General features: G+C 39.9%; 1 protein-coding gene across 1 annotated transcript; it reads left to right on the top strand.

Moving 5' to 3' along the window:
- Positions 1-3,926: 3,926 nt before the first annotated feature.
- LOC126632977 (strigolactone esterase RMS3-like) lies at positions 3,927-5,573 on the top strand. Its single transcript, XM_050303519.1, has 2 exons — positions 3,927-4,541; positions 4,658-5,573. Exons 1-2 carry the CDS (start codon positions 4,168-4,170, stop codon positions 5,085-5,087), a joined length of 804 nt encoding a protein of 267 aa, XP_050159476.1. The 5' UTR covers positions 3,927-4,167; the 3' UTR covers positions 5,088-5,573.
- The last annotated feature ends 9,117 nt before the right edge of the window (positions 5,574-14,690 follow it).

The following is a 14,690-nucleotide window of genomic DNA, read 5'->3' as shown; positions in this document are numbered from 1 at the left end:
ATGTCCTCATGGCTATCCTCATCCGTACACTGTCAAAATCCTTGTTGGTGATAAACATAGTTTGGTTGAGACAGGTCAATTCCGAGACATCCAGAGAGGTTGCTAACACACTTGCCAGGATTCTTGTTTCACGGTCGTCACGACCAGATCTCTAACCGTCTGGCCATCTGCAATCTGCAAAGTAAAGCAAAGTAAAGTAAAGAACTTTACTTTACTTTTGTCTGCCACCTGCAAAACAGAAAGCAAAAGGAGAGAAGAGAATAAAATCTGAAAGGTTGGGTTTTTTACTGAGCACATGCATGACAGCAGCGCAGAGACAGATACAGAGACAGAGAGAGAGGTGTGGTGGAAAAGAAAAAGCAGAAAGCAAAAGTAAGGAATAAACACCCCACCATGATGTGATTTAGTTTTCTTATTTTTGAATGATGTATTTTTCTTATCTTTCGAAGACATTTGTATAAACCCCCATCAGATGGTAAAAAAAAAAAAAAAAAAAAAAGGGCAAGCCCAAAATAATGGGCTGCAATACTATGGGGAGGGCGAATGCCCATATGCCCAAAAAAGCCAAGCCCTTTATTATCACCAACCAGGTGACCAAAAGTACGTCCAGTACTCCAAAATTATTCGGCAACCTGCCGCTATTACCACCAACCAGGTGAAGAAATGTACAACTTGTACTCTAATATCATTTGACAACTAGTCGTTCATGCCACCAACCAGGTGATGAAATGTACAACCCGTACTCTCTTTCATGCCACCAACCAGGTGATCAAAAGTACGCCCAGTACTCCAAATTATACATGAGCATTAGTCATGTCATTCATACATAAGCACTCATGAGCATCACTCATGACAATCATACATAGACATTCATGACATTCATGACCATCATTCATGTCAACATTCATGACAACATCCATGAGCATCACTCATGTCAATCAACATAAACATTCATGAGCATCACTCATGACAATCAGCTTCAAAAGCTTCATTTACAGAGCTCTAGCTTCAAAAGCTTCATTTACAAAAGCTCTAACTTCGAAAGCTTCATTTACAGAGCTCTAGCTTCAAAGATTCACTCGCAAAGCTTCACCTACAAAGCTTCAGTGCAAGGTATACAAATACCACCTCCGAACAACTGCCACTTCGACCCATACATGGATTCAATTTGAAGTTTCCAGCCAACATACTCTATTGACCGAAGACTTGGGGGACTACATTATGTACCATATATTGGGCCTCAACTGGGCCTCATGAAAAATACTTGGGGGACTTAGCCCATTATTTATGTATTGAGGAACGAGCCTTTATTCTATAAAAGGGACTCCCTCACTTTCATTAGAGAGCACCCATTATTCATGTATTGAGGAGCGAACCCTTATTTTATAAAATGGACTTCCTCACCTTCATTAGAGTGCAACGCCGCCAGCTGAGCAACTACCTCGCCGCGAGCATCACTCCTAGCCCATCACTTATGTACTGAGAAGCGATCCCTTATTTTATAAAAGGGACTCCCTCACCTTCATTAGACAGCAACGCCGCCAGCTGAGCAACCGCCTCGCCGCGAGCATCACTGGGACTTAGCCCATTATTTATGTGTTGAGGAGTGAGCCCTTATTCTATAAAAGGGACTCCCTCACTTTCATTAGAGAGCACCCATCACTTATGTACTGAGGAGCGATCTATTATTTTATAAAAGGGACTCCCTCACCTTCATTAAATAGCAACGCCGCCAGCTGAGCAACCGCCTCACCGCGAGCATCACTCATAGCCCATCACTTATGTATTGAGGAGCGAGCCCTTATTCTATAAAAGGGACTCCCTCACCTTCATTATAGAGCAACGCTGCCAGCTGAGCAACTGCCTCGCTGCGAGCATCATTCCTAACCCATCACTTATGTATTGAGGAGCGAGCCCTTATTCTATAAAAGGGACTCCCTCACCACCATTAGAGAGCATCACCGCCTACTGAGCAACCGCCTCGCCGCGAGCATCAACTCTAGCCCATCATTTATGTATTGAGGAGCGAGCCCTTATTCTATAAAAGGGACTCCCTCACCTTCAACGCCACAAGCCGAGCCAACCAAGGCAACACAAGCAGAGCAGCCTCGCAACATGTGCTACTTCTGGTTGAGCATCACTTCAGATTGAGCACTGCCTCATATCGAACATTAGTTCAAGACAACATCTAGTTACTTCGGCCCACACATGGACTGAATTTCAAGTTTCCAGCCAAAAGACTCTCTTGACTGAAGACTTGGGGGACTACTATTTATACCATACTTAGGGCCTCTGTATTTAGATCTCGTATAAATACTCGAGGGACTCAAATGTAATTATGTAATAAAGGAAGGGGCAAATATGTAATAAGTGAGGAGCCCTTATTCTATAAAAAGACCCATCACCCTCACAATTAGGAAGGGCCTCATTCTCACCCTCGGAGGCCATTCCAGAGGCCATTTCTTAAGCCCCCTCATCTCTTTAAAGCTCTCACTCTCATTCAGAGCTCTCTCACCCTCAAAAATACAATCAGTGTGGACGTAGCTCAAACCTTGGGGTGAACCACGATACCTCTTGTGTCATTTACATTTCTTGCAGATTCACGGTCGGATTTACGTTGTTCCAAGACCTCCGGTTTTGTGTATCAACAAAAGATAAAGTGAATAGTATCAGGATTGATTTTTTAGTGTAAAAATATGACCGAAATGAGAATTTGTTAAAATAATCAAAATTAAATAACAACGGCATATTGATCGAATATTAAAGAGATTATCGATTAGATTTTGATGACATTTCGATCAAATTTCGAAAAGTAATTATTTCAGCTACTGAGATTTGTGTTTTCATCATTTCAGCTAATTTCACGTTTAATTTTGACCAACAATATCCATATGAAACATACCATTACCCAATAACTCAAGTTCTAATCAGAAGTCAACCATGAGGATAATCCCCAATTGGAATAAACTAATACTACCAATTGGATTAGTTGCTTGAGGTCTGCTACATGTCAAAGTGTTATCCAGAGACAAGCATGCCTTTGCTACATGATCAGGAGTCATATCATTCATGATTAAAGTTGGCTTTTGGTTTTTGTTGAAACTACACACATATATTTGTGAAAAATCATCCACAAAACACCATGCTAAACGTATTACTTAGGTGGTAATTACCTTTTTTCTCTACTCAAAATCAATATTAGTGTAATTTGGTGTTTACGTTATAAAATTCACCAATTGTATATCTTCATTTTTTGGTGAGTGAGATACGCACATAATTATATATTCTCGTTTCTGCTCATGGCAATGTGATTTCCAAATTTGACATCCTTCCACATTTATGTTTTTTCGTTTCATGTTTGATGTTTCCTACTTCTCTTGTGCTATGTGAAAATTTTAAGTCAGAATGAACGGACCATGTGACCATATAATTAAACCCTCAAAAGAGTGAGAGACTGTAAAGTTGAAAGAGTGAGGTGTTTCGTGTTTTTGAGACTTCAACAATACCACCACGTGATCCGTTCGTCCTGACTTAAGAATATTTATTACAAACAAACAACAACAACAAAGCTTTATCTCACTAAGTAGAGTCGGTTGTATGAATCCTAGAATGCCACTGCGCACTATTTTGCGTCAAAATTTCCGTTAACTCCAAATACTCCATATATTTTCTTATGTCTTTTTCCAAGTTTTCTCAGGTCTTCCTGTATCCCTTTTGACTTGAGACTCCGTCTCATAATCGCATCTTCTAACTGAAGTCTTAAATTCATGTGTCTAAATCACTATAACCGATTTTTTCTCATCTAAGAACACACGGGCCACCTCGTTAATGCCAACTAAGTGAGAGAACCATCACAGTCCAAGCCTTATCACACATGATAGAAATCTTTTGTCCTAAAACAATATATGTTCACCAGTCACTCCTGCATAAAACGCAAAGCTCCATCGCACACAAAAACAAACCTGTCACAATTTCCATCAAATTTCTCACCCAAACCAACAAAATGCTGCCAATCTTCTTCCCTCCATACAAAGATTTTGATACTCCCTTACCAATATAAATACCGCAACACTCCTCCACAATCCACTCCTCCACAATCCACTCACCACCACTCTCCAACTAATTCCCATTGACTTCAATCCTCCCCCAAAAATTTAACAGTCAAACATGGTCAGCACCACCATCCTCGACGCTCTCAACGTCCGCGTCGTTGGCTCCGGCGACAAGTACGTCGTCTTCGCCCACGGCTCTGGCACCGACCAGTCCGCCTGGCAGCGCATTCTCCAGTACTTCACGCCATACTACCGCGTCATTCTCTACGACCTCGTCTGCGCCGGCAGCGTCAACCCGGACTACTTCGACTTCCGCCGCTATACCACCCTCGACGCCTACGTCGACGACCTCCTCAATATTCTCGATGCCCTTGGCGTCAACCGCTGCGCCTATGTTGGCCACTCCGTCTCCGCGATGATCGGCATCCTAGCCTCCATCCGCCGCCCTGAACTCTTCTCCAAGCTCGTACTCATCGGCGCTTCCCCGAGGTAAAATTAAAATTCGCACATTTTCTCAAAAGCTAGAAATTTCTTCAAATTGTTAATACCCAATTGGATATTTCATCCGAATTGAAGAACCCAATTGTTTAATTTTATTTATTTAGGTTTCTAAACGATCGAGATTACCATGGAGGATTCGAGCAGGAGGAGATTGAGAGGGTCTTTTCGGCAATGGAGGCCAATTACGAGGCATGGGTCAACGGCTTCGCCCCGCTGGCCGTTGGGGCCGACGTCCCGACAGCGGTCCGAGAATTCAGCCGCACCCTGTTCAACATGCGACCCGACATCTCGCTTTTCGTCTCTCGGACCGTGTTCAACAGCGATCTGAGGGGGGTTTTGGGGCTGGTCCGAGTGCCGTGCTGGATAATCCAGACGGCGAAGGACGTGTCCGTGCCGGCGTCGGTGGCGAACTACCTGAGGGACCACCTGGGCGGTCGGAACACGGTGGTGATTCTGGAGACGGAAGGGCACTTGCCCCATCTGAGCGCCCCGGGTATGCTGGCTCGGAAGCTTCGCCACGCCCTTGCGTCGTAGGTGGGGGCGGCGGGAGGGGAGGACTAGCTGCGAGGCGAAGAATTCAAGTGGTACACATGTGTTGTGTTGTGACGTGGTGAGAAATTTTATATTTTAAGTTATTAACTTTTAGCACATATATTTTAGTATTTGTATAATGATACGTAGGATATCATCTTGTGTACCGATTACATTAAAAAATCTATCCTGCGGGACGGGTTCAAGATGAGGTAAATAAGCATGGAGATAGCGACACGTGGTCCAATACCTGTGGACATTAGTCCTTTTGGAGCGAAACTAGTTTTGGAAGGATAAGAATCTCCACGTGAATATCACGTGATGACGTAGCCCTCTTTTGTCAATTAGCAATGGCCCAATCCTCCTCCTTTTCTTCTTCCATTGTTCTTGTGCTTTACGATATTTCTTCTTTGGGTTGAAATCTTTGCCTTAATTCTGCAATTGTACTCGACTTCTTATATCCAGCTTTTTCCATTTCACTTTTAAAAATATGTTCTCTATGTTCCAAAATATGATTGTGTTTCGTCTTGAGAAATATGATTGGTTAACGGAAAGAGGTCTACATGATTGAGAGTAACAAATTGCGAAAGAAATTTGTAGCTGAAGTGGTTATACACTTGAAATTCCAAAGATTTCTCATTTCCCTAGTTTCATTTGTATAAGAAGAACAAAGACAAGTGAAATATTGATACAATAAGTAATTAGATTGATCTATCCATGATAACGAGAGATTATGAGCAAGGTTATTTGCCACCATTATTTTTTCCTCGTAAACACGAATCAACTGACAGGCAACTCCACTATATGTGAAGCAAGTCCTTACAAAATCGAATGGAGCTATAGAGAAGATGATATGATGAGCACCGAATTGCGCTTATCTGTTCTTCATATACAAAATTCATTCCAATGAAGCTAATAATGGGCAAAAAGAACACAATTTCATTGCGGAGGACTTGTAGCTTAGCGGCTTAAGATCATTCACTCTTACACTCGATGTTCCGAATTCATTTCTCCTCTCCCAATATTTCTTGTATCAAAATAATAACCCAACCTATCTTGTTCCTTTTGGGCTTTTATTTGTAACTTTTCATGTGCAAGAGCATCACTTGTAGTTAGAGCCCAGTCTTGGAGTTTCCACAGACAAATTAACAGTTCATAAGCTGTGTTTGTTAAAGCCTTCTAATTGTTGCGTTAGCCTGTTGGGTTTACCGTTTACCAAAGTCTCCACCCAACTAATTATTTTTTCTTTTCTTTTTTCATTAAAAAACAATAGATACACAATCTTTTTAGCATCTCACATACTTTCAATGGTTGCCTAGTTTGATTTATTCCCTTCAATGATTTTAAATAAGAGGGGTGTATGATAAGCTCAAAAGGATGTGAGAATTAGTTCCCATTTCATTTTGGGGTCATTTGGGATTGGACAATGATCTTCTTCAATTCAACCAATCAGACGACCGAAAATTAAGAATGGTGTCTGAGAAGTAAAAATGAGTGTGTGACAGCACGACCCAAAAAATATGGTCAATACAAGGAATTAATCTAACCAATATATTTCAGTAATGAAAATTGTTGTTTGCATATAAAAAAAACTGATTTTCAATTACTTAAGATGTAACACCATTTTGTTCATGTCACTTGGTACTACAATTTAGTAGAATTCATCTTTACTTTGTAAGTTAGAGGTTTTAGGTTCGATTCTCGTCAAAGATGAATTTGAACCACATTATTGCTAGCCCATTGTGAGACTAAGCTCATCCCCTCTCTATTAGTGTATATAATATCGTTTATTAAAAAAAAACACTATTTTGTTCATTTGTCAATAAAAATAAGATGACTTTATATCTGAAACTATTATAACATAAAATATTATCGAAAAATTAGATGGTCGCCTGCTCAAAATTTAGAAATATTTCACGGCTTTAACCAAGCTTTTATTGTGACATCCCACATCGCCCAGGGGAGTGGATTCTGTAAGCCTTATATGTATATTCCCATTTCTACCTAGCATGAGGCTTTTTGGGAGTTTACTAGCTTTGGGTTCCATCGGAACTCCGAAGTTAAGCGAGTTCGCGCGAGAGCAATCCCTTGATGGGTGACCCACTGAGAAGTTCTCGTGTGAGTTCCCAGAAACAAAACCGTGAGGGCGTGGTCGGGGCCTAAAGCGGACAATATCGTGCTATGGTGGAGTCGAGCCTGGCACGTGGTGGGGGCCCGGGCCAAGATGTGACAATTTGGTATCAGAGCCAATCCCTAGCCAAGGGTGTGCCGACGAGGACGTCGGGCCCTTAAGGGGGGTGGATTGTGACAACCCACATTGCCCAGGGGAGTGAATCATGTAAGCCTTATATATATATTCCCATCTCTACCTAACACGAGGCCTTTTGAGAGTTCATTAGCTTCGGGTTCCATCGGAACTTTGAAGTTAAGCGAGTTCGCACGAGAGCAATCCCATGATGGGTGACCCACTGGGAAGTTCTCGTGTGAGTTCTCAGAAACAATACCGTAAGGGCGTGGTCGGAGGCCAAAACGGACAATATCATGCTATGGTGGAGTCGAGCCCGGGATGTGGTGGGAGCTTAGGCCGAGATGTGACATTTATTTTTTTTTACCCCCGCACATCAAATTTGATTAAGCATTTGACAATTGAAGGATGTAACTTGTGTGTGCAAAGTTGATGGGAAGCTTAGAGGAGTAACCAAAGTCAACTAATTAACCTACTAATCATGATTAACATCTACTAATACAGAATAACTTGGTCGAAAACAGAATAAAACACAAGTTAATTATGATCTTATAAGCTGGAGCTTTTGTGTGGTCAAAATTGGGTGCCAAAAGTGGAGAGAATTTTTAATGGGGTACGAGACGTAGCGCGTAAAGTCATGTGTTATTATACAAATAGAAGAATTTTTTTTTTCAAGTGTTCATATACTCATATAATGACATATTGCGTATGTGCCTGTATTCCTAACACACTGAAAAATTTCTCAACAGAATCCTATTTGACCGCAATTTTTAAAGAGTGGGTCGGTAGAGATAGCAAAGTAGAGGGTCCATATCGTCACACCCCCAGATGACTCAAGCAAGACCTGGTCAGTTTTGAACCACCCATGAGCCTAGTGGTACAAACAAATAAACCACCACAAAAAAAAAAAAAAAACTAATGAAAAGGGTTTGAAAACTTTGAGTTTTAACGATAAGGACAAAATAAAGGGTAAAGTGAATAGTATCAGGATTGACTTTTTAGTGTAAAAATGTGGTTTTTTGTTAAAGTGAACAATACCGGGAGCTTTTCGTTAAAGTTCCAAAAAAATAAAAACGAAACGTCACTGTGTCACACCCAATTTTCTCAAAAATGTTGGTCCAACTTAATTATTTTTGGGTATGAAAACGAAATTGGAAATTATGATTAGTTAGGCTGCATGGAACTGGATCCCCTCCGGACTCAAAGAAACTGAGTCCAATGATCAAATGATCTGGGCCATTGAAATCAACGACTACAAACAGGAAGTCCCTCTAAAGTTATAATAATTGTAGCCATTGAATTAAATTTCAATGGTTAGAATCATTTGATCCTTAAGCTCAGTTCCTTTGGGTCCGGAGGGGATCCGGTTCCAGGCTGCATAGAGATGGATGACTCATTGAAGTGATGTGATGTGAAAGCTTCTTTGTCACAAGGAACCTAATGTGCAAGCAAATGGTGATGTAATGGAACAAGTTGGCTTCTCCTTGAGCTCATGTTTTAGATCAATTTTTCAATGTACTAGTAACACGGCTCAGTATATCAAATGTCATAATACAACTAGTTGAAAAAAAAAATTCTTTCAAATATTTATGTTGACTTGTATTTCCTATAATTTAGGATTTCCTAGTTTAGGATGGATCCCGTGTAATTTGAGAGAAATCTCTTTGTAATCTCTTGTAATTATTCTTTCCTATTTGGTTAGGATTAATATTGTATATTATACCTCTTCATGAGAAGAATAAACATATCATTCAAAGCATTCTCTTCTTGGCACCATAGCCTAGGTTTAATAATAATAAAAAAAAGAAGTTGCGCACTATGCGCAGAACAGAACTCATAGTCACATACCAGTTGTGCTGTGCCATCCAACGAGCAAGCGACGCCGTCATTGCTGACCCGAGTCCACCGTCCCAATCCCGTATCCATCATGATCCACTACTGCATCACGCCCAGATCGAAGCTCGCATGCCTCGTAGCTCACGAACCGACATCGAATCATTGCTGCTGCAATACTGACGCCAACCCAGTTGTCGATTCACTGCTTCTACTGCTGAATCGACGGGAACACCTTGCCTGAAATCATTGTTGCACAAACCTATATGACTGAAATCAATTTGACCCACATCATCATCTTGATCTAAATCTGCACATGTCGCTATAGTCTATTGCTTCTCATCTGCACTTGCGCTTGTTTTGAAAGCCCCATGATGAAGAAAAAAAATGGGTTTTTTCTTTTGCAATGGGGAAGGTTGTCCCACCTTCCACTTGAAGCCACGCTATTCACCATTTTTTACGCTACAATTTAATGGCTTGCAATGAGATCAAACCAAAGGAAGATATTTCGACTCTTGGTTTGTTCTAATGTCTACCCAACAAGTACTCTCACTATAGTTTGAAAGGGCATTCAAAAGATTTTTTGAACTTATTGGCTATCCTGTTAATTGGGATAAGACTCGTGATCCCCGTTGTAATAAGTCGCATGCATTAATTGCTAAAACTAAGGTACATTTTGAACATACAATTAATGATGGTAAAACTTTAAAGGTTTCTGCATCGGTTACAAATAATACATGGATAATTGATTCTGGTGCTACTGAACATATGACTTGTGATTCTAGACAAGTACAAACCCTAAAACCATCTCCCAAAATTGTCGTGAGTGTTGCCAATGGTAATGTTGCCCCTATTATCGAGGAAGGCGATGTTTCATTTTCTGATACCCTGAATCTTGATTCTATACTCGTTGTTTCTTCTCCTGACTATAATTTATAATCTGTTGCTCAAATAACTGTCATCCTCAATTGTCTTGTGATTTTTTGGCCTTTTTTGTGTTTTAAAGGACATTCAGACTCGCAAGACGATTGGTTATAGTATTGGGAAGAGGAAGCTCTACTACTTGGAGCTGATATCGAACAGTTCTTGGATTGACTCAAGCTCTTGCAGTGGAAGGAAATCAGGGGGATAAGACTAAAGCTTCAGAGATTTGGTTGTGGCATCGTCGACTTGGACATGCTTCGTTCGGCTATATGCGGAGCTTGTTTCCTAGCCTATTTGTTAAGCATGATATTTCTAACTTTAAATGTGATGTTTGTGAAATGGCTAAAAGTCACCGTACTTCGTTTTCACCTAGTTTGAATAAAAGTTCAATCTCGTTTATGATAATTCATTCTTATGTTTGGGGACCATCTAAAATTGCTACACTTTGTGATGCTCATTGGTTTGTTACTTTTATTGATGACTGCACACGTATGACTTGGGTTTGTTTAATGAAGTCCAAAAGTGAATTTACTTCTTTGTTTTAGCAGTTTTACAAAATGGTACAAGTACAATATAAGTCACAAATATAGGTTCTCAGGAGTGACAATGGCAGCGAATATGTAAACTCTGAAATTTGGGCCTTTCTTGATCATTATGGTATTGTTCATTAGACTACATGTCCATATACTCCACTACAAAATGGTGCTGCAGAATGCAAGAACAGTTAGCTTCTAAAGGTTGTTTGTGTTTTTTTGCTAGAGATGCGTCTCTCGTTATCTTTTTTATGACAAACTCTTACCTCAGCTGCGTATCTCATGAATCATGTTCCATCTGGATTAGTCGACTTTCAGACACCACTCCAGACTCTCTCTTCATATGTTGATGTTCATACAGTTCCTAATTTTCCACCTCACGTGTTTGGTTGTGTGGCTTTCGTTCATCTTCATAAACAGCAGAGAAGTAAGCTTGAACCTCGGGCATTACTGTGAGTGTTTGTAGGGTATACCTCAAATTAAAAGGGGTATCCTTATTATCACCATTTGACGAAAAAATTGTTTGTCACTATGGATGTTGCGTTTCATGAGAATGATATGTACTTTGCCAATCCTGAGTCTTCACTTCAGGGGGAGAATCAGACAGAAGTTCAAACTCTTGATTATACTATTCCACATATAGTTAATGTGAATGATTTGGATTTAAGTGGTGATGTCTTGAAAATAAGTGGTGATCATTCACATGAAAACAATGATGTGAATGAATTAGAACTAAGTGGCAATGTCTTAGAGACAAGTGGTGATCATTCATATGGGAACAATGTTGAAAATCTTGAAAGGGAATAGTTGACATCGCCAGATAACTCACTGCCAATTTCCTCACCACCAGACAGTCATGTGTCGCTAGCTACCTCACATTCGATCTTGAGTCCCAATAACCATAATCAATCATCTTTGATCTCGGATACACCACCACCATGTCATCTCCCTGATTACGTCAACCGAGGTATTCCTAAACTTACTTATAAAGCTAACCCTAAATGCAAAACTAGGTATCCGATGAGTAATCTTAACCCTAAGTCTAATGTGTTATACATGTTAAGTAATTATGTGTTTACCAGTCACCTGTCAGAATCAAATAAGTCATTTGTGCATCAATTATATATCGTATATATTCCTAATAGTGAGCATGAGGCTTTAGCTGATCCACGTTGGCAAGTAGCAATGAATAAAGAGTTGAAGTCTTTGAAGAAGAATGCTAACTGGGAGACCACAAACTTGCCAGCTGGCAAGAAACATGTGGGATGCAAATGGGTAAGTACAGTGAAGTACAAAGCTGGTGGGACGATGAATCGCTTCAAGGAAAGACTAGTAAAAATGATACACTAAAAAAATATGGAATTGACTATATAGATACATTTGCCCATGTGGCCAAGATCAATACAGTCCATGTTTTGTTGTCCTTGGCTGCAAATCTTAATTGGCCATTACAGTAATTCGATGTGAAGAATGCATTATTGCATGGGGATTTGACAGAAAAGATTTACATGGAACTCCTACCAGAGAGTAATTTTCCATAAATGCATAGACAAAAGGTGTGCAAGCTTCAAAAATCATTGTATGGGTTGAAGCAATCCCAAAATCGTGGTTCGGTAGATTTACCAAGTCTATGAGAGCATTTGGATATAAGCAAAGTAACTATTATCAACGTTGTTCTTGAAACGTTGGAATAGAAAGCTTACATCACTCATTGTATATGTGGATGACATGGTATTTATCGGTAATGATCCGGATGAGCGTGTAGCCTTGCAGAAATATTTAAGTACACAATTCGAGATGAATGATCTTGGGCCTCTAAAATATTTTCTCGAGATTGAGGTATCAAGAAGCAAGTCAAGAATCTTCCTGTCACATAGAAAGTATATTATTGACCTGTTAAAAGAAACTGGTATGTTAACATGCAAACCTGTGACTACTTCGTTTGCAGAAGGAATGAAGCTGGGAATTGATTTAAACCAAGTACCGGTAAATAAAAGGAGGTAACAACGGTTTGTGGGAAGGTTAATGTATTTGACATATACTAGACCAGAAGGTTAATGTATTTGACACATATTAGACCAAACCTTGCTCATGATCCAGGAGAAAAACACATGAATGCAGTTATGAGAATATTAAGTTATTCATGATCCAGGAGAAAAACACATGAATGCAGTTATGAGAATATTAAGTTATTTGAAAGGAAGTCCAAGGAAAGGGATTTTATTTTAAAAAATGGTCATTTTAGTATTGAAGGTTATACAGATGATGATTGGGTCGGTTCAAGTGATGATATGCGCTCAACATCAGGTTACTTCACCTTTGTTGGTGGAAATCTGGTTACTTAGAGAAGCAAGAAATAGGGAGTACTAGCAAGGTTATGGCGACCAGTCCCTAATTTTCTATGTAATTTCCTTCCTGAGTATGTAAAATGACAATTATACCCTTGTTAGTAAAGTGGAATCTGACGTGGACGTTGTCATTCAGCATTTACTTTATTTTTCGTATTATCTTAATTAAATATTACTCGTTATAACGGACGCGTGAGCGCTAACTAAACCCAAATCGGGTTTGTAACGAAAAAGTTATGCTTAGTTAAAGTACGTTAACAACGGAAAAAATTGTACATGAATGTACAAATTATGCAGTATTAATTAACAATGTAGTGTATTAATGGGTTACGTTTCTGTATTTTTCAAATCATGAAAGTTGGATCCTTTCCAACTTTAAAAATCGGCCAGAAATCCACCATACCTACCACACTAACCGAAGATTCATCCCATTATTTCTATCAGTAATCATTCCTTTAATTTTTTTTATATAGTAATCAGACACTTACTCCCTTATCATTCAGACATTTTCTCTCTCTCAAACCGTATACCTTTCTTCTCTCTGCAACATAAACACCATCATCATAGTAAATTAAACTTCAAATCATCACCATCGTGTTCCTCTCATCCCCACGAGTCCATCCATATGAACATATTCAAAAGTAACCAAGTTTTGAATGTCTAACTCGAAGCTCCGACTCTAGTGTAAATTCTCTGATGACTTTCCGTTCGAGTTACAAGGTTTTGGAAGGTTTAGAAGCTACTACACAACTCCTCGATGTCCCTAGCCTAAGTTTGAAGTTAAGCCAACGTGAAAACACACGGTTACGAGACATCGAAAAAAGGGCTGAGGCTTCATGTGTATGTTCACATTACACCGTATGCTCACCTTGGATCCATTGTAAGTGCCTGTCATGTCCTAGGTTGCAATGGGCAACTAGGACTCGTATGTGATACGCATAGCGTCAATTTTCACGTGATTATAGTACTAGAGCATATATATTATGATTACACCCAATGCTGTTCATGTCAGAATTTCTCTGAATGAACTCGTGTGTTAGCATAGACTGATGAGCACTTGATTTACTAATGAGAACTTGATTTTCTTATGCCGCAGTTGAGATATTATGAATTGAATGTTCCTTGAATTATTGTTGAAATGCCTTTGATTTCATACTGTTTGTACCATACTTGACCAATCCCGAAACTACCGAGCACCGGCCAACGCTATACTGTCAAGGACCCAGAAGAGTTCCCCTCCGACCAGGAGGCCAAGCACTACTCGACACGTGTCAAGATTAGAAGCCAATCAGAGCGCAGCACGTGTCAACATCAAGAACCAATCATAACATGACACATGTCAATGTGACAAAGCTACAAGTTTTTCTATAAATAGGGGTCATTCCCCCACAATATTGCCTAATGCCATTTTGTGTTAAATCATTCACAAGAACTCACTAAATTGAGAGCTTGATCCTTTGTACTTGTGTAAGCCCTTCACTACTAATAAGAACTCCTCTACTCCGTGGACGTAGCCAATCTGAGTGAACCACGTACATCCTGTGTTTGCTTCTCTGTCTCTATTCATTTACGTACTTATCCTCACTAGTGACCGAAGCAACCAGGCGAAGGTCACAAAACCTGACACTTTCTGTTGTACCAAAGTCTTCGCTGATTTTGTGCATCAACATTTGGCGCCGTCTGTGGGAAACGACACTTATTCCTACTCTCTTCAGCTGTGTCA

The sequence above is a fragment of the Malus sylvestris genome, chromosome 8, assembly GCF_916048215.2.
Source record: "Malus sylvestris chromosome 8, drMalSylv7.2, whole genome shotgun sequence".
NCBI classification, from domain to species: Eukaryota; Viridiplantae; Streptophyta; class Magnoliopsida; order Rosales; family Rosaceae; genus Malus; species Malus sylvestris.
This window is presented reverse-complemented; position numbering and strand designations above follow the sequence as displayed.